Raw genomic sequence first — 24,604 nt, 5'->3', positions numbered from 1 at the left:
TTCTCATTCCATAGTCATTTTTAAGTGACAGGTTTGTTCAAGCATATATAGTTGGCCTTTAGCTCTGTACATTGTTAGTGAGATTATTTATATGCACATGTATTACAGATATGCGCAAATGCTCTAATCTTTGACATTTAAAATCAGCGTGACAAAATGAGATATGTTTGATCTCTACATCCTGACAGGCCCAGTTATTTCTGCATGAGAGGGAAGTTGTAAATGAACTTCTTTTGTAGCCTAATCGAATGGCACCAGGTGAATACTCCGCTCAAACTTTCTTCTGTAATTACACATAAAACCCACACTCACAGATTGGTCATCACAAACTGATGTCAGTCATTGGTCATCATAGTTCAAGTCTGATGTATAAGTGAAAAAAGAGGAGCAAAGTAAAGAAGACAAAGGGAGTAGGTTGCTGTAATTGTTTTGCACATTTTGGTATTCCTTTATTGTGCAGCAATGCAAAATACTTAGGTGTGTACTTTTGCTTTTAATGTGCTAAAAGCAGTTCATTAGCAAAATATGTTCAAGTGTTTTGGAGTTTTCCCAATTTGGTCAACCTGTGGTGTGGAAATATACATTTAGGGTTGGCTTGGAAGATGCCAGACTAATAACTTATGCAGGAAAATGTTCTTGAAAATCAGAGAAGACAGATATGAATAGATTTCAGAATAAATTTATCACTTAAAGCCGTTTTAGCAGCAGTTTCGCACATCATCACATTCATTTTCACACGTGAACAGAAAAAAAAAGGTAATTCAGTTACAAGTATATGCCATGAGAGTTTTGTCTGGGAAGCTTCAGATGGACAGATGGAGACCGAAAGTTTGGTCCAGTTTAATGGCAACACCAGAGAAGGATCAAACATTGGAAGAAGAAGGAGAAGGGGCAGAAGTCAAGCAGAGAGAATTAGTCCAGATGAATACTCATTAGTTTGTAAAATAAGTTGAGGGAAAAACCAATTAGTTGTTTTTAATCTGGGATATGTAATGAAATGCTATTAACGGCACAAATTATAAAGTATAATCAGAAACCTTTCATCAAAGTATTTGACATAGCGCAAAGAGAAACCAAAGTGACCTGGCCAGAAGGACAGATGAAATGCCATAATATCATCAGCACAGTGCTGTCAGTTTTTAAAAGTAATGAAAAAATAATCTGCTACGGTAGATTCCTATGAATGCTGTTTACTTTTTTTTTTTTTTTTTTGCCTGTCCCGTTTGGCTCTTTTGCCATCAGAATTATTGTCTAAAGGCGAAGAAAGATGCCCAACGGATTTACTTTACCAAATTGACCATCCCAGCCTTGCCGTAATGGTCCATTTGATTCACCTTTTATTGTTTATTTTATTTTCACTTGCTGAATACGGGACAGACTTGACTGGGGGAAAGAAAAGGGAGAAAGAAATGAATGCTGTTTACTTTGATGATGGTCTTTTTATGGTTTCTGCAGTGATTCACCTGTAGTACTCTGTCTTTTTTTAACCAAAATCTATAAGTCTCCATACAATCTTGAAGGCGTACCCAGAGATGCTGAGCACTTGTTGGCCCTTTTGGCTTCACTCTGAGGTCCATCTCATCCCAAACCATTTCCATTGGGTTTTGGTCAGGTGACTGTGGAGGCACTCCATCACTCTCCTTCTTGGCCAAATTGCCCTTACACAGCCTGGAGATGTGTTTGGGGTCATTGTCCTGTTGAAAAATAAATGATGGTAAACGCAAACCAGATGGGATGGCATGTCGCTGCAGGATGCTGTGGTAGCCATGCTGGTTCAGTGTGCCTTCAATTGGGAAAAATTCCCCAACAGTGTCACAAGCAAAGCACCCCGACAACATCACACCTCATTCTTCATTGTGGCAACCATGCATGTAGAGAACATCCGTTCACCTTTTCTGCGTCGCACAAAGTCACTGCAGGTGGAACCAGAGATTTCAAATTTGGACTTGTCAGACTAAAGCACAGATTTCCACTGGTTTAATGTCCAGTCCTTGTGTTTCTTGGCCCAAACAAATCTCTTCTGCTTGTTGCTTTTCCTTAGTAGTTTGACCATAAAGGCCTGATTCACACAGTCTCCTCAGAACAGTTGGTGTAGAGATGTGTCTGCTACTGGAACCCTGTGTGACATTTCTCTATTCTCTAATCTGAGGTGCTGTTAACTTCTGAGGCTGGTGACTCAAATTTATTCATCCTCAGCAGCAAAGGTGACTGTTGGTCTTCCTTTCCTGGGGCGGTCCTCATGTGAGACAGTTTAATCGTAGCCCCGGATGGTTTTTGTGACTGCACTTGAGGACACATTCAAAGTTTTAGCAATTTTCCGGATTGACTGACTGTCAGTTCTTACAGTATTGATGGACTGTCGTTTCTCTTCACTCAGCTGATTGGTTCTTGCCATAATTTGATTTCTAACAGCTGTCCAATAGGGTTGTCAGCTGTGTACTAACTAACCTGACTTCCGCAGAAAACAACCGATATTCTCAACCCCACTAAGAAGGCAAGAAATATCACAACTGAACCCTGACAACACCTGAGCAAACGGTGGTTATTTTCAGGAATCAAAACTATAAGATATATTTAGATATATTGAGTTATTTATCAATTCTTTATTTACTACATAATTCCATGCTTCTTGCTTCGTATTTTGTAGATAATCCGGCATTCTGACATCCTGAATCAGGTTCATTTGCTTGTATTTAGTAAACAGTCATTTTCAGTTTGAAACAGCAGGGCTTGGCTGCATAATGAAAAGTTGGAACAAAACAGATTTTAAATGATACATTCTGATCCATAACAATAACTAAATTCTTATATGTATGTTGTCACCTTTTCAATTTCTGCACTTTAAGCTGTTCTGATCTTAGAAAGATTCTATATTAACTTTTTGCTATTTGAAAATAGCGTGCAATTTATTGCTGGTGACTTTTTTGAGCTATTGCATTACTGGATATGTTCTGCCAGGTTATTACCTCTTCTTTCAGCGGAGCTACAGTTTGCCCTGCAACATGCCCAGCGGAGGGGATTTAAGTCATATGTCTCTTTCTTGCTGGAAAATAAAGTAACAGTTCTAGTGAATGAGGTGTTATGTGTTTCTCACAGACAAGGCTATGTGTAAACACTCTGGATCCCATCATTACCATCAATGGCTTTCAGCAGTTGAGGCGGATAGAAATAAATCCGAGAGTGCAATGAAAAAGACACAAGGCACAACAAATGGTACCATTTTTGTCATGTCACTGTCTCACCAGGGCTAACACTCAACTAATTAATCAAATTAAGCTACATCTATAGAAGAAGTAGCTTAATTCTGCACTCCAATTGCCCAATGACCATATTATTTAATATCCAAGAGACATAGTTATTCTGTCCCAATACATTTTTTTTTTCATTTTTGCAATATCCTAAAACTATCAGTACATAGTATGCAAGCAGACTTTTTTCAAACCACTGTTCTCTGTCCCAGCCACACTGATCAGATCAAAGTTCAAGTAAAACTTCGCATTTTAGTGCAGGAGAAAAAAACACTTGATGGTGTTACTAATCAATAATAGTGGCTCTGCCTCAGTTTTTGAAGGTCTGGCTTTCAGAGTTGGCTTTCTGGCTTTCCTGCCTTGCAGGATGAAACAGAAATTGGGCTTTTTGGACAATGGCTGATGTGTGTGTTTTGAAGTTTCCAACTTCCTGCCTCTTGCTACCAATTAAAGCTGTCAGCCTTAAATGCAGCCTTTAAGAGATGGAGAGAACGGTGGGTTGTTTTAACAGCATGCTGTTTACGGGGAAAAATAATTAAGTTCAAAAATGGAGGAAAGAAAATCTCCCTCCTCAGCAGAGATAAGCAGGCCTGTGCCGCTACCATGGCCTGGAGCCCCGACATGATGGTTGAAGTTGTATGTGGGCCAGGTACAGAAGTGCATTTTGCCCTTTTATCAGGGTTGAACCTAGTCTTTGTGTAGAAAAAACAGACTTGAGTGAAGCAGAAGACCCTGCGAACCTGTCTTGAGCTGCTGATTGACAAGTGCGTCCAGTTTTGACAGGGCACCCCAGATCATTACCTCAATGATGTTCTGAATGCACAAGGATAGTTGCTGCAGCATGATGAGGCAGACAGCCAAGGTAGATTGCAAAGAGAAGAGAAAATACACAGAAATGGAGCCCCTGTTTCCATTTGGAAAAAACAGCTTTTTAAAGTTAAGTTAATAGAAATTCTGCACTGCAGTGCACAAACTCAGAGTGGATGCTGCTTTCACATTGCTCGTGTATGGCACAGGCATGTATGGTTAATTTATCCTTGTTTAATATCTTTATTATACCACAGTGTCATAGTCAGATGATAAAAACGTTATTGTTTTTAAACACTTAACAACAAACAGAAATCTCGCATGGCATTCCAGGAATGTGCTGGAGTCACTTACCCAGTTTGGGGGTCACAGCCTCGGGTGCTACGATTACTACTTGGACAGCTGTTGCTTTCACCCTCCATATATTGTCTAGCTCCTCTCCCAGCACTTGGTATTTCTCAAGCTTCTTGTATTCCTTTTTCCTGATGTTACTATCACTTGGTTTAACAATATCTATCACTACGGCCTTCTTCATCTGCTTGTCTACCAGTACATTGTCAGCCATCACCATTTTGTCCATCTGTATCTAGAATTCCCACACGATATTGCCCAAGCTATATCCCATTTTGATCTCAGGACTTCTAGCCCCCCATACTCTGCACAGATGTTCTAATACACTATGCCGGCCACTTGGTTATGGTGTCCCTACTATTACGTATTGTATTGTCTCAGGGACATCTTTGCACAGTCTGCATCTGGGGAGGTAGAGCCCAGCGTCTAATGATCTTGTACTTAGAGTTTGTTCTTGGGTTGCCATAATTACCACCTATGTGTTTTCTCTTAGTCCAAATTTGTCCAGTCATTGGTAGGGTTTTTCAATATCACCCACTATCGTACATGCCATATAGTAGCCAGTATTGTTAATGATCTGAAGGGTTCAGGTATATACAGAACAGTGTGGACAGAACATCTCCTTGTTAAATCCCACACTTGATAGTGACCTGGCTTGAAGTTGGCCTCTAAGTGTTGTTCACCACATCCCTATGAAATTCCTGATGATGACCTGTCAAGTCTTGTTGACCTATTGTTCAAAGCATTCTAGGATCAATGTGTTAGGCACTGAGTCACAGGCTTTCTTCTTGTAGTCAGTCCAGGTGGTGCAAAGGTTGGTCAATCTGGTTTTGCAGTATTGAGTGACATCTCCATCAATCAGTAGCTGGTGTTATTTTTCTTGGTGCTTGTTTACCCATTCTCTGAGGGTGGGGATGACAGTATCTCCCCTCTGACCTGACGTCCTGGCTACCCCTTTCCTATAGAGTTTGTGTTGTACCTTGTCAATCTGTAATCACCATTATATATCTTTTGGAGCAGTATATGCAGTCATGCATTTTCTTTAAGGAAAACCTGTCTTATAATTTCTGATGTTTATTTTGGAAGTGTAAAATTAAAATAAAAAACAGCTAAATAACAATATAAAACTTCCCTACATTACCATAAGTTACCTGAAAAAGGTAAGCTTATAATGCTAACCATGTTAACAATATGGCTGCTGAAACTTGAAAGAAGTCCAAAAAACCCCAATAACAATACATATACAATACAAACTGGAATTAACTCTCCCATTCTCTTCATACCAGTGCCTCTGCCTAATTATTCTATCCATGCACTTCCTCTAAACCAGAGGGTCCTGAAATGTTCTGCACTGGATAAAAACAAATAACACGTGCTACCTCCAGTGCATCCAGAACATTATCTGATGGGACAAAGTGCCAAACATCACAATCCTAGAAATAATGCACATGTACACCCAGCCAAAAAGACACATGTGTGGTTACATGGTGTGAATAGAGAGTATCTGGATCCCCTAGGCTCTCCTCTGAAGAAAAGTTGATCTGGTAATAAAATCCCAAAGACAGACCCCAACTGCACTGTGGAGATGGCTGTAATACCAGAAGGCTCTGAGCATTGTACCTGGGAAGCTGTGGCCCAGCAAGGACAACTCAAAAAGCCTCTCCAAGTTAGAAAAGACACTAGTCATGTGAGGCAAAGAGACACACAACAAATTCAGCTGTAAACTGCTGAATTCTTCCACAAAAATTACTATAACATGAAATCAAAGTAAAATCCCTTTTTGCCAGTGACTTTTGGCAAATTAAAGACAAACCTTATCATTTCAAAGAAATATAAATCATTATTTTAGTTCTAAGTTCCAAGATACATTTCTAAGTCATTAGAATATCTCCTTGCATCTTTTTATCACTCCTGGGTCTCATTTGGTTTGGTGTGTCCTGCAAGTTTTCATAGTTAGCCAATATTAGGGAACATTAAGTACTTGCTGCTAACAAAGTAAACACTTAGGACATTACTGTATTATTTAGCAGAAGATGTCTGACACATCACTTCTTGGCCCAGACAAGTGTAATGTTGCATGAGTATAATTTTCACATCCGTCATTGACTAAGCAGAAAACCAGCAATTTGTGAGCTTATCTTGTAACGGGCACAAGCAGTGACTGTAATTTCTTAAATGTCAGACAGTGTTACATACATGCCTTTTTCTCTCTTTTTCCTCTGTATTATAAAAAATTTGCAAAGTGAACCAGTGATGCTAATACTTTGGTACTTTCACTATGGTGGTGTACCTAATGGCTCACACACTAGAGTAAAAATAGGACAGCAACCTCACTACAAGTAGTCAAAATTTGTTGTTTCCCGTCGATTGCACTGAAAGTTTTTACTGTCACCAGTGGTTGGGCTTGCAGCACCCTCGGCCTCTTGACAACCACCTTTGATTGCAAACTAATCACGAAGGTTGCCTGGTTAGTTGTTAATTTAAAAAGACAGAAAGACTGCCAACACACTGCAATCAATCTGTACTTTTCTAATGAGCCCAACTCGTCAGTGATTGTCTCTACAGTAGGGTAGTCATCTCAGCTGGTTGCATTCTGGTTAAATTTCTATTTAAAAGTACGTTTACTGAGTGCCATGTCATTTTGCACAAGTTGCAATCCTTCAGCAACTACATCATAGTCTACTGACTCCCTCTTATCCTGTTTTTTAGACGAGTGGTCATAGACCTGGTCTATGTCTTTAAAGCAATCATTTCTAAGGCAATGAGATCAGAAATTCAAACAGTCACAGTCATTTTGGTTATTCCAGCCACTGTTTTCCCTGGCTGTAAAATAAAATAAATTTAAGAAATGATCTCTCTTCAAACGTGCTTTGAAAGTCTGCTGCCACTGCAGGGTTTAGAATCCAAGTTACTGAACACAAAATATTTATACATCAATGTATTATATATTGTCTGTTTATGTAATATGATAGAAGCTAAATCTACTGCCGGTTCATAAAAACTTCAAAAGTTGCTTGCTTCTGATAAACACAGAACTGTTTCAATGAAAGAAAATGTTGTGTTGTGTTTGTAATTAAGTTCAACCAGAAGATCTGGTAAAACTGAAAAAGAAAGGGACACGCATGCTCTAAAAATATCACCAAAACAAAATGAATGAGAATTTATATGTAGCCAATTTAAGAAACTAGACATTGCCGAAAAACAACATAAAATTACCAGAAAGGGCAAGTTATGAAGCCAAAATGTTGCAAGTGCTACAGTTTGTCAAACTCTCTCTATTGTTTACCAGTTGGCAAATGAGCTCATTCAACAGAATCAGAGCAAGAAGTCATAGGGGAAACAATACGCAAACAATGACTAGTGTTTGTGGTCAAACTCAGAAGCACTCAGCGTTCTCTCCCCAACATACAAACACCTTGTTTGCATTACAAGTAGGTGAGAAAAACCCACAAACAATTGCAGTGTGTAGGTAGGGCCTGTGGAACTTCACAAAGGAAAATTACCTTCTTCATCGCCCACAAGACTGTATTATGGGTATCGCCGCTGCTGCCAAAAAATCTTCAGGCGCCATATGGTCTCCCTGTATTTGTTAAGCTAAGCATGATGAGGCCCTCCTTGATCAGATGACAGAGCATGGTGGAAGAATCCCATCTATTAGCATGCACCAGGCTGCCTTGGTTTCATAGCCTTGCATGAAACTCCATTATATAAACAGGCCTTGGGGTTAATGGGGAGAAAGTGTCTCTCTCAAGCTGTACCAACAGACCAGCACTTGTATTTGTGAATCATACTGAATCCATGTGTTTAGTTGAGCTTGCTGTAGAAACATGTACATTTTTAAATTTGTGTATGTGTTTTACCAAAGGGAAAATTAGTCTTTATCTTAAAGGAAGATGGACATTTTGTTCAATATGCTTTCTTTCCAAATGAGAGAGAAGATGAGCTTGATGGCAGGCGAGGGATGTGTCACTTCCTATTTTCTTTATAGCAGACTATATTTATCTATTATCATTTATTTTACTGAGCAGAGACCTCAAAAAGTCCATAGCATGGACTCTACTTTCTGAAAAAAAGAAATATTAATCAAAAATAAGAAGTAATCAATCAATCGATTGAGCCTTTCATTTGTCACATACAATGTTTACACCTGCAGTGAAATTGGACACCCCCCAGGCCACACATACATAGCAAAGACATGACGTGGGAAGACATGATCATCAATATAACTAATAAACCAACGCATAAATGGCAAATATTGTTTAGTATTGTCAAATGTATTTAAGACACTTTTTTTAACCAAACAATGTCATTGAGAATGTAGCTTATTTAGCTTATTTCTTCAGAAACATATTTTTAGGAAAGTTGGTTGGCAATTTGGCCTGGAACATAGTAGTGAGTCCTCAACAAATAGGACTGAATCAATCCGTTTGCCCCTTTTTTCAGACAAATAAACAAAAAATTGAATCTGCATTTTAATAAATACAGTATTGATAATATGTCCCAAGTGAAATCCTAGCTTTCTGGTAATACACATTGATTTGTCAGTTAAGGACACATGCCCTCAGTGGCCCAGTAACTAGATGCTAAGAGTAACTAGTAAGTAATTAGAATGAAGAAGAATTCTAAAAATATGTAGAATAAGCAGCTGTTTTCTGCTGCTGCTCCTCTACCTGAGACTATTAAAATAGTGTCATAAAGTATTCCCAACATTATCTAATGGTGCTATGGCAAGAAACCTATTATGCTATATTATTATACCACACTTTAATAAAAACCTATAAAAATCTAAAGCTGTATCTGTATTTATTATTGTGACCTCTTAATTTAAATTTGCAAATGCTCATCTTACTGTGGGCTTGTTGTATTCTACTGGCTGATTCAGAACAGATTTTTTTTGCTGTTGTGCGGTACATTGCCCTGCCAAGGGAGTGCTGTTGCCTCTTTGGGGAGACAACAGAACATTGGAGTGTAATAAGATGATCAATTTTAAAGTTTAGGTGTAAGTGGTTTTAATGTGTAAAGAAAGAAAATCAGTTTAAAGCATCATAAGCCTGCATAAACTGTGAACTGTCTCAAAAAGTACTCTATGAAAGTCCCTTGAGTTCTTCAGTATTTAGAAGTCCTTTGATTGAGCGTGTATAACAATGTTTTTCCCTGTCTTTTTTCTAATGATAATTAGGCTGTTTCAGGAACTCCAGGAACAATTTTATTATGCAGCCTCATTTTGATTCCATTAATGTTACTGCATTATTTGACTCTTACCGTTTCAAAGAAATAGCCCCCTAGCATAGACTGAAACCCTTCACTTCTTAACAAGGTTTTTATTGTGAACCAATTAAACTCCTACCAAAATGGCACGAGTGCACTGTTTATATTATATATGTATTATTTATTAAAGTTAATTAGGATGCACATTATATGCCATTAATTTGAAATATACCATTTATTGAAATCACTTAAGACATCTAATCTTAATATTAATCAAAGTACATTGTAACTTGTCACTGGTGATTGCACTGAAAGTTTTTACCGTCAATCACTGATGTGGGATGGTGCCAGTCTTTGTCTTTCTGTTTTGCCTTTGTGCTAACCCTTCTGTGATATCTACATCCCTATATTGTAGTTGATGGAGGCTGGAATGAGTGGAGCCAGTGGACAGTGTGCAGCAGTCAGTGTGAGAGGCAGCGAACTCGGGAATGCAACTCCCCAATACCCAGACACCGAGGCAAAATGTGCGAAGGGAACAGTGAGGCCACTGAGAACTGCACAGATGGACTGTGTACCCAGAGTAAGGCCTTTCTCTCTACTGTCATCATCATTTTTCTATTTTTTTTCCCCAACATTATCATTATCATATATACACTTACTATAACATGGCAAGTCATCGCAAGCGTGCTTGAAGAGGAGGTGTGAATTGAAAAAGAAGCCACAGTGTGGACTGACACAGATTCCCAGTCCATGATAATGTCACCACTCTTTCTTCTGTACACTGCTCCCTTGACCTGTCATGAGTCAGCCAGTCACTACTTTCAAATAATGTTTGATGTGTGAAATATAATTTCATTATTATTTTGGTATGAAGTGATTTAAAATCAAATGAGCTGGTCCCAGTAACAAGTTAAATAAGCTGTAAATGTAATTAATAAATCTAAACCTTGCTTCTATGCACAAGTGTGCAAGTAATGCTAATTCAGCTTTACGCAGACTATTGCATGACTTCTGTCCATTTGGTCCATTCTACCACAGATCCTTAGCTTTTATCAGTTTTTTTATGTTTGCAAACAGATATTGGAGAAACATAGTAGATAAATCGAGATACATTCATTAATACCAGCTTGACTTGGATTGCTTGTAAATGTTTACACTCAATCTTAACACTGAAAAACACTGTAGCTTTTTTCTATCAGTCAACTTGGCAGCTCCAGTGTAACAACAGCCAAAAACAATTGCCAAAATGTGAGTTAGCATCATTGTAAAATGGACTATATAAACATATTATGATACAGGAACCTTTCTTTGTGCAAGTACATCACTAAAAACTTTCAGAGTACTTTTTATTTATTTCTTTTGGGGTTTTTTTTTGTTTTTTTTAAGTACTCTGGCTATTTGCTGCTATCATAAATAAGCATGATATAAACATACATATAAACTTAGTACATTTCATTTCTTTTGTTGTACTAACTTTTCTTGGCAAGAAAAGCAACCACCTGTTTTTTGGTGCCACAATTGTAAGGAAATTGCATTTGTGGGTTTAGCAGCAGAGTTGAGTCTGCGGGTTGCACCCACGAATAAGAGACCAAATGCTCTCTGCTAATGCCAGAGAACTATTTCTGCTATTGAGTCTTGTTTGGTGCTGTGTATGGGATTTGTTAAGAAGTCTGAAGAAACCAGACATACTGGCAGTTTAATCATTCATTCATTTATCAAGCAGGGGCCTCCTTTGGATGTGGAGAAACCATTTATAACCACAATAGCCCGGCACTTCCTCCTCATGCTGGTCACCAGCTGTGGAATAGCATCTCATTTTTCAACCAGCGTTTGTCATCAGTCAGTCATGTCAGTTGTGCTGGTCACTCTGACATCAACAACATACATAGCTGATCCTACAAGTGTTCAATGGGGTTGAAGTGAAGACTATAGGTCAGTCCATCCTCCTCTACTTGTCTGGGTAGAGAGCTTTTGTCCATACCCTCCTGCAAACCTTTACTGCAAAACTGTGGAAGATTCTTCTTGTGGTGAACTCTCCTGGGGACACCCACTTCGCGATGTCCCTGGCATCTTCAAAAGAAGAGTCAGTAGCAGAATAAGCTGTTTGGCATTGGCAGAGATTGGCAGGTTTTCATAGGCACAACCCACATAGTCAACTCTGCTGCTTTACCCAGAAATGCATTTTCCTTACAAATGTGGCACCATTTAGGGGAAATAAGAAGTCTTTCCAACTCTATAAGATTTACTGACAATAAGCACAGTTACAACAAAGAAATAATTGCATTCTACAAGGTTTAGGAGTGTGTTTATGGAAATTTTTAACCATTCTTCCAGAAGCATGTTTGTGCGGTGGATAAGAAAGCTGGGCTCACAGTATCCGCTCTAATTTTTCCCAAAGGTGTTTTATTGCTTTGCGTTCAGGACTCACAAATCATAGTCACTCATTTATGCACCTTGCACTGGTTTGCAGTCATCTTGGAACAGAAAGGAGCCATTCTCAAACTATTCCCACAAAGTTGGGAGCATGAAATTGTCCAAAATATCTTGGTATGTTGAAGCATTAAGAGTTCCTTGCACTGGAACTAAGGAGCTGAGCCCAGCTCCTAAAAAATAACCCCAGACCACAATCCCCCCCTCCACCAAACTTTACACTTGGCACACTGCAATCTTACATCTACTGTTCTCCTGGCAACCACCATCCATGAGAATGCCTGACAGAGAAGCGTGATTCCTCACTCTAGAGAATGTGTCTTTACTGTTCTAGGGTCCAGTGGCGATGTGCTTTACACAACTGCAGCTGAAGCTTTGCATTGCACTTTGTGTTGCAAGTCCTGGATGCAACAGCTTAGCCATAGAAATGCATTCTGAAGGTCTCTACTGACTGTTCTTGAACGAATCTAAAGGCCACATGAAGTTTGTGAGGTTTGTAACGATTGACTCTGCAGAAAGTTGGCGACCTCTGCTCAGTCTGCTCCTCATCATCTGCCGACCCCTCTCTGTGATTTTACATGGCCTACAACTTCGTGGTTGACTTGCTGTTATTCCCAGTACCACTAACAGTTGACTGTGGAAAATTTAGAAGTGAGAAAATTTCAAAACTGGACTTGTTGCATAGGTGACATCCTATTATGGTACCACTCTGTAGAGTGACCCATTCTTTTAAAAATGTTTGTAGAAGCTGCCTGAATGCCTGGTGCTTGATTTTGTTTTACACCTGCAGCCATGGAAACGATTGTAACACCTGAATTCAGTGAGTTCCTTTGGGTCTGGTGGGAGTGAGGCCAGAGTGGACCTGGCTTGTTCCAGTGCATCCTGCAAAAGCTCACAATAGGCCTCCTTTTGTGTTCTTGGTGGATTCTGAGCAGTTTTTTTTGTGCAGCGTGCATTTGGTACATTGTATCCCCCAAAAGAATGTTGTTGTCAGTTTGGGGAAGGCAACAGAACACTGCAATGCAATAAGATAATCATTTTAGACAGTTAGACAGTGGTCTTAATTAGAGCTGGGCGATAGAACGATATGTATCGCGATATAACTTTTACTCGATAGAGAAATTAAGCTATCGCGATAGACCTCGCCGCTCTTGTCCTCTTAAAAAAAAAAAAAAAAAAAAAAAGGAGAGCCGAACCAATCACAGCCGCAGCGTCACGTCGCGTGACTTGTTACGTACAGCACAAGTGCCAAGCCGCACGTGTGTTTGTTTGGGAAGCAGCCAGCGGGTAATGGAGCCAGCGCGTAATGGAGGAAATGAGTGTGCCGATTAGAAAAATCAACCGAGCGTGACCGAAGAGAAAACAGATAATGGTTCCAATGCCGGAGAGATTGTCGAACGGAAGAGCCAAAGAAGTTCCGTAGTGTGAAGGTATTTCGGCTATTTCAAGTCTGACAAAAAACAGAGTAGCGTGCACTGTAAATTGTGCCGAAAGCAAGTCTGGAAATACAATAAACTGGTGCATGCGTCACACTGCGCCACGTTATTGTTTCGGTGAAATGAATTTCTACAATACTGTTACTGTTAATTCTACTCTCTGCAGTGTTTAAATGCTTAAATATACACACAGTTACTGTCCCTCCACAAATATGACTCGGTTCTGCTTCTATGCCCCAGCTTTGTTTACTTTTTCCCACTGAGGCTTCTAGACTTCTGATTGGCCAACATTTCTGCACGGTTAGGAATCTAGCGCCACCTGCTGCTTTGGCATGTTCATAGCAGCGTTTTCCTTCATTTCTGCCTTTATGTGTGGACGGGATTATTTTTTAAAACGAAAACGGAAAATCTCCGTTTTCAAAAATACCCGTGTACGTGTGGACGTAGCCTCAGTCTCTGACTGGAAGCGCTAATTCGTCATTCGGCTTTTGTCAGACTAAAGTAACTGTTAAAACTGTTTGAAAAGCTAAGCTATACAACAAGGAGAGATTGAGAATTTCCTTTTAGTTCTCAGTTTATTTGATATTGACAAAAGTTAGTCAGTTTTGTCTGTTCTTCTGTAAAACAAACTAAGATTTATTTTTAGAATTAATATTTTGTTTCTAAGTGGAATTGACAATTTAGTCTGTTTCGTTTGTTCTGTTTTGAAACTTAAACGCTTTAGCGGCTGCCTTTTGTGTAGTTTGCAATATTTGCCTTTATTTATCTGAAAAAGTCTCATGTTCCTTAAGTACATCTACCCTGTTGAACTTATTATGGGAAATAAATATTTAAATAAAAACAAGCTGCTGATTATTTCACATTTTACTTGTGAGCAACGGCACATTTAAATCTTACAAATATAGTTATTTGGCTTATATCGTGATAGATATCGTTATCGCCTGAAATGAAAAAAACATATCGTGATATGAAAAAATCTCATATCGCCCAGCTCTAGTCTTAATGTTATGGGTGATCAGTGTAGTCTGGTAGAAAAGTACGACTCAGTCCTCAAACATTAGAGATCATTAGTTCACTCAGAGATGAGTTTATACAATCTATACCTCACCTTCTTTATCTGTGATGCTTTGATAACTATATTAAAACCTTCCAGGCCATTATGAGATCCAATATATCGTTTGTAAGTACAGTCAGTAGAAGAGCTTCCCTCTGTTCAGGGTGTTGGATCTGAGACCACATTTGATAGTCACTTCACAGAGGCTCAGACTTTAATCACCACTTTCTCTCCTCTTTGTCTCATTCTATCTCTCTGTCTTTGCAGATCGAAAGCTGCTACATGACGTTAAACCTCAAAGTGAGTCTTCCACTGTGGATTTCTTTCATCTTCTACTCCCCTGCCCTCCCACCTGCCATTGATATGTTATATGCCCTTAATTTTGAGCGCAAGAAATGCTATAGGCAAACTAGAGGAGTGACAGTCCTTTGCATTCTCTTAGCATATACTCTGGAAATGGACACATTATGAATTACAATATTTAGTTCACCTTGATCTAAGCAGCTCTGGTGTTAACCCAGCAAATGCTCATTACAAATTCATGTCATTATTCAGTGCTGAACTTTTATGACAACCGTGACATCACAGCTGTGTTTCTACTTTGAGCCATGAGATATATTGGTTGTGACAAGTGAACATGTGCTATGTTGTGGAGGATTAATGATTTGTAATCATTGCAAATGAGCTAATTTGAGCAATTTACAGCGCTGTCCTTGCATTCCTGTGGTGGCGTTCAATCACTTGCCAGAGTTAGTCCAAGTAAGTGATTGTCAGGTGTTATTGTAGCTCCATTAGGTTGCCACTTCAACATGAAAGTTGTGCCTACTACAAAAGCTTAAATGATTGAATGGGGATTGCATAAAGCTTATATGTGGCAAGCAATCACTGTATGGGGTCTGATTGCCTTTCCTGTGAGATATCCATCACAGCTATTGGACATAGACCAGTAGGTCTAAAGACAGTAAGGCTAATCACTCTCACTGTTACTAGCTTTAGTGTAATATGCCACAGTTTAACATTATGGTCTACTCCTCTCACCATATTCTCACAAAGTCACAAAATTTAGGTTTGTAAGTATTTGACTGACATTTTCTTTCTAGTTAATTCCAATATGCTACACCCTGGTGGTTTTTAAACCAGACTAAGTTAAGGTCAAGACTAAGATAAAGATAGAGTTCAAGTACAAAATTCCAGCTCAAGTTTAACAAAACTTTAAGAAAAATTTTACATAAACTATTTAGTAATTACCAGCATATTTACACATAGTTCCCCATTCTCAGAGTCTCAAAAGCAATTTGACAAACAAGCATGACTTGAAATATAAAGATTTGTTTTTAATCTTTATAAAAATCTCTTGTAGTTAATGCCTTCCTTTAGTCTAAGACCAATGAATATCACTAAATATGGTTTTCTCCTGGCAGTTATTTCAGTTGCTGCTTGTTCGTGGGTTTCTCTCTCTTAGTTTTTTCTTTAGTAACTGAAAGCCATGCTCTATTGGGTTACGATCAAGTGACTGACATGTAACTTGGGTTGCTTTTGCCGTATGTTTGGGATCATTGTCCATTTGTACTGTGGAGTGCTGTCTGACTACTTTAGCAGCATTTGGTTGAACGTGAGCAGAGAATATAGCCCTGTACCTTTAAGAATTCATGCTGCGTCTATCAGCAATCACATTATCAATAAACACTAATGGCTGTGTTCCACTGGCAGTCATACATGCCCATTCGTTCATGCCTCCACTATATTTAATAGTTTGTGATAAACTGCTCTTTTCCTTCTTCATATTGTCCTCTTACCATGATTGTGATACAAGATAATCTTAGTTTCATCTCTTCAAAGATTTTTCTTCATGTAGCCAACTTTTGATATGCTTTTGACAATCCTACCTCTTTACTTGGTTAGATGCTCTGAAGAAACTGTTGTTAACGAAAGAAGGAACTCTGTGAACGACCACTGCAGTTGTTGTCTGTGGTCCTTTGGGGCTTTTAGTGTTGTTGCATCCATTCTTTTTAGGAATGTACCAGATTTTTTATTTGGTCAGTTTAAAGTTTTTTCTATCACTCCGATGGCACTGCTTTGTTTTGCAATGTAATGATGGCCTCCTTCGATTGTACTGATATCTATTGGGACCTCATATTGAGAGTTACAGTGAATAGCTTCAGCAACTGGGATCAGCTCCATATGTTTCATTCCAATTACACTGAGTCTCTGAAAATGGCTGTTATTGTTAAATTAAAAGTAAAAGTCTGCACTTCAATAACATCTTGACTGTTTGATTGAAAATTGACTGTGGTGGTTACGGATGTTCCAGTCGACAAACTTGGTCTAAAACTAAGAAACACTCAGCTGTTAAGTTACATTGCAGAACAAGTTAAAGGAACATGTCGAAAGTAACAAAGGCATTTTAAACCATTAATCACATTCTTCAAGAATGAATCATGGTGCTTAAATGTGCAACAACTCACATCACGCGTTGTCAACATTGCACGTTATACTCCAGAAAATGAGGAAGAAAAACACTTCAAATAAAGCGAGGTTGAATATGATATGGAAAAATATTACTACAAAAGAAGTTCATGTATTACTAAAATATGACAAATTAACATCCGAAAAACGAATAAAGTACACTGAAAAGTGTGTCGTGCATTATGAGTGATGTAGGCTGTTTGAAAATTCATGACAACCACCAAAATAAAAATTTAAATCTAAAATTTAAAAAAAAATCATTCATCTTCTTCCACTTATCTGAAGTCATGGGGGCAGCAGCAGGGAAGCTCAGACCTCCCTCTCACCACCTACTTCAGCTTTTCCAAGGAAAATGTTTTCCCAGGCTAGCTGATAGATGTAATCTCTCCAGCGGGTCCCAGGTCTACACCGAGGCCTCCTCCCAGTAAGATATGCCCAGTTGGAAAACTTTACCCAGAAGGCAACAGCCTTAGCTGTTCCCTTTCAATGTGAGAGTAGCAGCTCTACTCTGAGCCCCTCCCAAATGACTGAACTCCTCACACACACTGTGTGTGTGTGTGTGTGTGTGTGTGTGTGTGTGTGTGTGTGTGGTAACCTTTGATTTCTCAACCCTACACTCTTTGTTTGATTGTGATTCATTTGGCTAAATATAAAATGATGAATGTAAAGTATGAAGTTGATATAAGTATTTATTTATCACATTTTCTAGATAATGGATGACTTGATGGTACTTTTTCAAAGTAAAATCAGATTTGTTAAACTAAACTTTTAATATGATGCAGAGGCACTTGTAATTTCATTTCATTTATTTATTCATTTTCAGGCACAACAAATACCTATATTGAACATAAAATACACAAAACAAAAAACAAAACTTGCCTGAAAAAGGAGTGGGACGAAGAAAACTTATTAAATCCCACCCCTATACTCACTCATCAACAAAAAAAAACAATAAACTTCCCGCAGCTACGCCCATCATTGCATACAGACCCATCAACAGCCCCGGGCAGATACAAGCATCTAAGCGGCAGCTCGCAACCAACAATTAGAGCCTTCATAACTGAATACAGAATATATAAATTATAAATTGCATTACCACAGGTAACAGGCAGTAATAACTACAAGTAACAGACACACATACATATACATACATATATATCTACACACACAAGTACATATATGTACATACATACGCACACTTTATTTTTTATTTTTTATTTTGGAATCCATACCAGCAATGGTAAGAGGACAGACATTACAGAGCACACTAAAACCCATCATTGAGTATACTGTGACCAGACCAACTGTTTGTAGAGAAATTTAAATCTATGAATATTTTTGCATTGTTTCAATTGTAAACTCAGACTGTTCCAGATTTTCACACCACATACAGACACACAAAAACCTTTACGGGTTGTTCGAGTTCTGGGTAATTTGAATTCTCCAAAGCCTCTCACATTATAAACCTTTTCTCGAATTTCAAATCTAGTTTGTAAATTTGCCGGTAAAAGTTTAGTAAAAGCTTTATACAAAATTATGGATGTATTGTAATTAACCAGATCCTGGAATTTAAGTAACTTTGCCTGAAGAAAGAATTTGTGAGTATGATCTAGATAACCAGCCTTGTGAATAATACGCAGTGCTCGTTTCTGTACTGTGACTAATGGATTAGTTGTATTTTTATATGTATTTCCCCACACTTCCACACAATATGTAAGATATGGAAGAACCAGGGTACAGTACAGAGTACGAAGTGCATCTTTATCAAGGAATTGTTTCACTTTGTTCAAAACTGCGAGGCTTCTGGAAATTTTGGTTTTTATGTGTCTGACGTGGGGTTTCCATGAAATTTTGTTATCAATTATAACTCCCAAAAATTTGTTTTCACTCACATTATCAATTGGTACACCTTCAATGATAATTGGTAATTCTATATTATATTTTAAATTACCAAAAAACATTGCTTTAGTTTTATTTATATTTAATGATAATTTATTTATGTCCATCCATTTTTTTATTAATTTTAGCTCCCTGTTTACAGTCATTACAAGATCAGTATAATCATCGCTACTGAAAAATATGTTGGTGTCATCTGCGAACAGTATGAGTTTAAGTACTTGAGAAACATCAAAAATATCATTTATGTATACATTGAAAAGTTTTGGTCCCAACACTGACCCTTGGGGAACACCACATGTAATACCAAGTTTCTCTGAATGGTAATGCCCTATGCTAACATATTGTTCCCGACCTGTTAGGTAACTTTTTAACCAGTTACCAGCTTTCCCTCGAATACCATATCTTTCCAATTTATCCAGTAAAATTGAGTGATTGATTGTGTCGAAGGCCTTTTTGAGGTCAACAAAAATACCAACTGCATATTTATTTTTATCCAGTGTATCAGTAATTTCTTCTACTGCCTCAATTATCGCCATTGAAGTGGTTCTTTGCGTTCTGAAACCATACTGACCAACATTTATTATTTGATGTTTTTCAAGGAATTTTTCTAATCTTGAATTAAAAAGTTTTTCTAGAATTTTTGAGAATTGAGGCAGTAGAGAAATAGGCCTATAATTGGTAAAACTGTGTTTGTCATTACTTTTATATAGTGGTATTACTTTCGCAATTTTCATTTTTTTGGAAAACAACCAAAAATCAAGCATTAAAAACAATCAGGGTCAAAGTGGTAAAGCATTACTAAAGCAAGATGCATGTAGCCCAAGCAGTTTCAAACAGGAGCCTTGTAGTGACAATCTGAAAAATCTGAGGACAATTGTGAGTTATTTTTAACGACTCCAAAACAATTTAAATACATAAATAAATAAATAAATAAATAATGAAATTGTATTTCTAGTAAGACACTTACTAGTATAGTAAGTATATTTTAAGTAAAATTATGGATGGAGTAAGAAGACCTACAGTGCTATTAAAGTGCTACAGTCAAGTAGATATCTTTTGATATCAACTTGACTGTAGCACTGTAGCTTCTCTAGCTGCCATGTGAATATTGGATGTCATACCTCATTTCCTCCTTCTTGCTTTATTTTCATACTAACCCAAAACTTGCTTGAATTGGCTCTTGTATGTCCACATAATAACATCATTTTCTCCACTGTTTTTCTCCATCTCATCTTCACTCTCTGTGGGTCTTTATTATCACAACTAAGGCGATGCTCTTTTCTACACAACATTAAGGAAAAAGTCTTTCACTGGGTCAGCTTCTTTCTGTTTAGGTAAAGTGATTCATTTACAGAAAAATAATATTAAAACTGAAATTATATCCTGCAAATTAATAAAATGTGGCTGATAAAATTATTTACATTACAGTCTTAAAGGATCTGTGGGTAACCTTGGTATTAATTGTTAAGTGAGCTGTTGTTCCTTGCTTGTGGCACTACACTGCAAGCTAACATCGGATAAAAGAGTGAGAGTGATAAGACGTATATTAGATGGTGCTGATCTACACTATCATGGTGTATTGTGCAATGTAGGTCTACAACAACTTGAAGAACATTGCACATACTGTATCCCTCAGTATCAGTATAATAGCGCAAAAATAGTTTGCAGAATCTAAATGCTAGTCTTGTTTTTGTTTAACACTATTAAATGATTATATTACAGATACGATTTTGTGAAAATTCAAGCTATTTACAGCTGGTAGCTAAATACTATCTAGCTGTGAGAGTCTGGTTCCTAATGTTAGTTGATAAAGTATTCAATTTGGATAGCTACAGTGAGTTACATAGATTAGGTTTTGAGGTTTGGGTAAATTCGTTGACAAAATCATCAACACTCAGCAATGCAGCTAGCCGGTTAACCTAACCTTATTTTCTTGCTAAACTTGTCACTACCAAAGTAGTTTCTCCATTTTTCTCCATTTGTTTACTTTTATAGCTGACGCTGAGCTCCAGTTCCATTAGACTGAAGCTTGGCCATAAATGTTGAATTTTGTTGACCTATTCAGTATTGGACAGGAAAAGTGTTAGATTATTGCAGCAGAACATTGTATTCCAAGCATTTCTCATCTTTTGAACCCACAATACAACTATGCTGCCCACAACTGAGTTTGAGATTGTTTCAGTTATGTGTTGGACAGTATCTAATGTAGCCTTGACCCACAGTCACAGTGGTATTGCTCTTTTTAAACATTGTTTAGAGTACCTAAACAATGAATTAAAGCACTGATTATGTTGAATTTGAGCAACATAAATGGACATTGATTGCCTGGCCATTATTTTGTCCTATTCCCTTAGGCCATTACTTGAAGTGCTTCTTGAGGAATAAGAGAATTGAAGGTAGCCATTTTTTGTGTGTGTCTTGTGTCTCAGGTATGGAGAGCTCCAATGATGTGGCTCTGTACTCAGGCCTTGGAGCCGGCATAATCACCGTTGCAATCCTTGTGGTGGCTGTCATGCTGTACAGGAAAAATCACAGCGAGTACGGCGTGGACGTTATTGACTCCTCTGCGCTCACCGGGGGTTTCCAGTCTTTCAACTTCAAGAACACCAGACAAGGTAAGAGAGTGCCTTCGACTGCGTGTTGACACGAGACAGCGACCACAAGGCCAAACGGCAGCATCATCACAGACCTTTCTGACAGGGCCACCAGGTGATTGATGGCATTTGTTTGCATCAAGCAGAATGTGTGCAGCCTCCCTATCTGCTTAGGATTTATCCCTCCATAATCAGCGAAAGAACTAGTCCTTCTATTTTGACAGACCTGCTCGTCTGTTATTGTGAAGTGGTAGATAATCAATCTCTGATAGACACCTATACTACCACCCCTCCTCCCTGCAGACCACACATTTGAATGTCAGGCAACCAATATTCTCCATTAGATTACACTGGCCTAAGCCACTGATGGGTATGGAACAGTGAACATCAATTCAATTTCTGTTGGGTGCAGCGGTAACTTTGGTTGACGACTGTGGCCATCTCAGACAGCCTCGCTACAGGCATCCACATGACCGTTCCTAACACTTCTGGGTTAGTGCATGTGATAGCCATGGCGCTGACAGGTGATTCATCCTCAGTGCATCCGTGAAGAGTCCCATTAGGGGCCTACACTCTACCCCACAGCACCTCCAAGGCCTAGGGAGCCAGTCTAGCCCCACCCGTTGTCATGGCATTGGAAAGGTGCGAGACAAAACACCAGGTCTACATTCAGCAGGTCATTAATCCTATTTAAATAGGCCAGTTCTCCTTACAGCCTGCCTGCTGTGCCCTCGACCAGCCACAATCACTCCTTTCCATTTTCTATTGAAATGTAGAACACCTTCTTCCACATCTCTTTCCCGCAGTTTCTTTTGAAGGAAGTTGTTGAGGCATTTTATACAGGCCTGCTTGTTAAAGTTTTACAATCCTTTTTATAAACATGGCAAGAAATTAAATGCTTCCTTGAGGATGGAAAGACCTTACAAAGTTTTTGTTTAATTGTATCTTAATAGCATTTTCATGCCCAATAATTACTAGCAAGAAATTTTTTTAAAGAAGTTCTTAAATGCTTTCGGATGGCTCTCTGCTATCAGAGTGCAGAATGAGTCTTTGGACCTGAACCTGTCTCTGTGCATTACTTCTCCTTCTGAGTGATTTTTAATCAGAAGCCCAATTCCAAACCTATCCCTCAAGGTATTCAACCTGAGGTACATTTCATTAACTTCTCTCATCTCACCACTGCCATTCCATTTTCACTGCGCCATTCTTAAAGATGCACACTCAAGCGATAATCAGATCATTCTCCACTCGACCGGAGGGGAGAAAATTTAGCAGTGATCGAATGTCAGCTGCAGAGGGGTAATGTCCACCAGAGTGCGGCTCTGACCAAGAGCCAGAATATCAGCAGAGCTGCCTGTGGGTTCACTTGAAATGAAAAATGCGTCTTTTTTTTTTTATCAATTTCTTTGGGAACATCATCTTTAGTGGCAATTACCAGGTAATGTTACCTGCATCATATGTGCTGGTGCTTTGTCATCTGGAATGCAGGCACTAGAGTGGTGAATGATAAAGTATGTTAAATCTGCAATGATATTAATACAGTATACTGCAGTGGTTTCCACATGGTACACAGAGGCACACTGCTGTGCTGTGAGCAGAACTGTAAATGGTAAATGTACTGGTTCTTATATAGCGCTTTTCTACTCTATCTGAGCACTCAAAGAGCTGCTGAGGATTTTGTAACAATATATTATTTTGATATAGTTTTGTAATATTTACTTCATGAACATGGTTCATGCTTTTGCCACATGGTGAGGAGAGTATGACACCATACTCAAACTGTGGAGGGAAAACTATAATTTTCTTGTATTTAACAAAACATAACAAACCAACAGTGCAGACAACCCATTAGACCTTGTTTTTTGGTAATGGAAATGCCAAATTTTAGATGGAAAAAATGGTTGATGGTGTTTTTTGTTTTGTTTTTCTTGTTTTTTTGTTATGTCAGTCCTACACTCGCTTTCTGGCTCTCTTTTTGGACTTCATTGTTTCAGTTTTTTCAGCTGACTTTCTCCTGCTTTTTGATTTTTGTTTGTTGTTTCCCCCCTTAGCAGTGTAGGCTTCTCTTTAACAACAACCTGTTTCCTTATAAAGACAAATAGAGACATGGCAGTATGCACATTGTAGGTGTAGCAACCACAAGCTGTTGATACAGAAACTGATTCACTAACATATTCTAACACTAACAGAACTGACCACGTTTCACAAAAACAGTGGTAATTTTTCAAGTGAACACATCTTTGCTCAGGGTACAGGGTACTCGGGTTACCCTTCCTGCCATCATCTTAAAAGGGATTTATATGTTCTCCTGGAATTAAACCAGCAACCTTTTAACTGTGACAGGAAAAAATAAGGGATAAAGTTTTGAAAGAATAAGTGAAAAAGCAACACACACTCCAAGATGCTCATCACAAATCACATACCAGGTAATTAATGACTTCCCTAAAAATAAAACAACATTAGCCTCCTGCTTTGCACCCCTCGCCTGGCAACAGCTGGGCAGCAAGGACTCAATGACTTCACTGTTATCTTGGCTGGCTCATCGAGGGGCACAGCACGTCTGCCAAATCGATGCGGCGTGCTCCTTGCTCTGTTTGGCAGCGTTGTCAAATCTAATGGTCACAGATGAAGACGCCTCCCTCTCACCTCCCTCAGTAGGCTGCTGCTGGGTTCATGCTGGGAGATGAAGGACTCCCCTCATTTACAGAGCGGTCACATAGATCCTCGTGGCCCTCCCTCCTGTCCTTCAGGAGGACAACTGGGTGTCCAGAGGAGCTGACTCCAGCAGATGGATTATGGAGATCAAGCTGTGGGTGTGCTTGGTAATTAAATCTAACGCTCTGACCGTGGCTCAGAGCCCTGGACCTTCTGTCCAGGTTGTGCTCCCTTACCTCTGATGTAGCGGCTGCCTGCCCGGGCATGTTGTTTTAATTGCTGCTGGAATTTCATTGGTCAGCTGCAAGAATTTTCGAGCGATGTGGCCTTTAAACCTGAACTGACCTGGATCAGTGCTATCTGGGGACATCCAGATATTTGTATTAATTTTAAATATTAACGCTGATTTTAATATTTTGTTCTTTTTTTTTTTGGTGAAATGACAACTCAGTTGAA

The 24,604-nt window shown here is 38.7% G+C and overlaps 1 protein-coding gene across 1 annotated transcript in view; it reads left to right on the top strand.

Annotated features, from left to right (window-relative positions):
* Positions 1-24,604, top strand: part of LOC146657074 (netrin receptor UNC5D-like) — a 289,291-nt gene that overhangs the window by 182,275 nt on the left and 82,412 nt on the right. The window contains exons 7-9 of the mRNA XM_085424935.1: positions 10,030-10,194; positions 14,802-14,834; positions 21,329-21,514. Coding sequence (XP_085281061.1) covers positions 10,030-10,194; positions 14,802-14,834; positions 21,329-21,514 — 384 coding nt within the window. The remainder of the gene's footprint in view (positions 1-10,029; positions 10,195-14,801; positions 14,835-21,328; positions 21,515-24,604) is intronic.

The sequence above is a fragment of the Rhamphochromis longiceps genome, linkage group LG12, assembly GCF_057381845.1.
Source record: "Rhamphochromis longiceps isolate RC_006_pf linkage group LG12, R_longiceps_female_GT1.1, whole genome shotgun sequence".
NCBI lineage: Eukaryota > Metazoa > Chordata > Actinopteri > Cichliformes > Cichlidae > Rhamphochromis > Rhamphochromis longiceps.
This window is presented reverse-complemented; position numbering and strand designations above follow the sequence as displayed.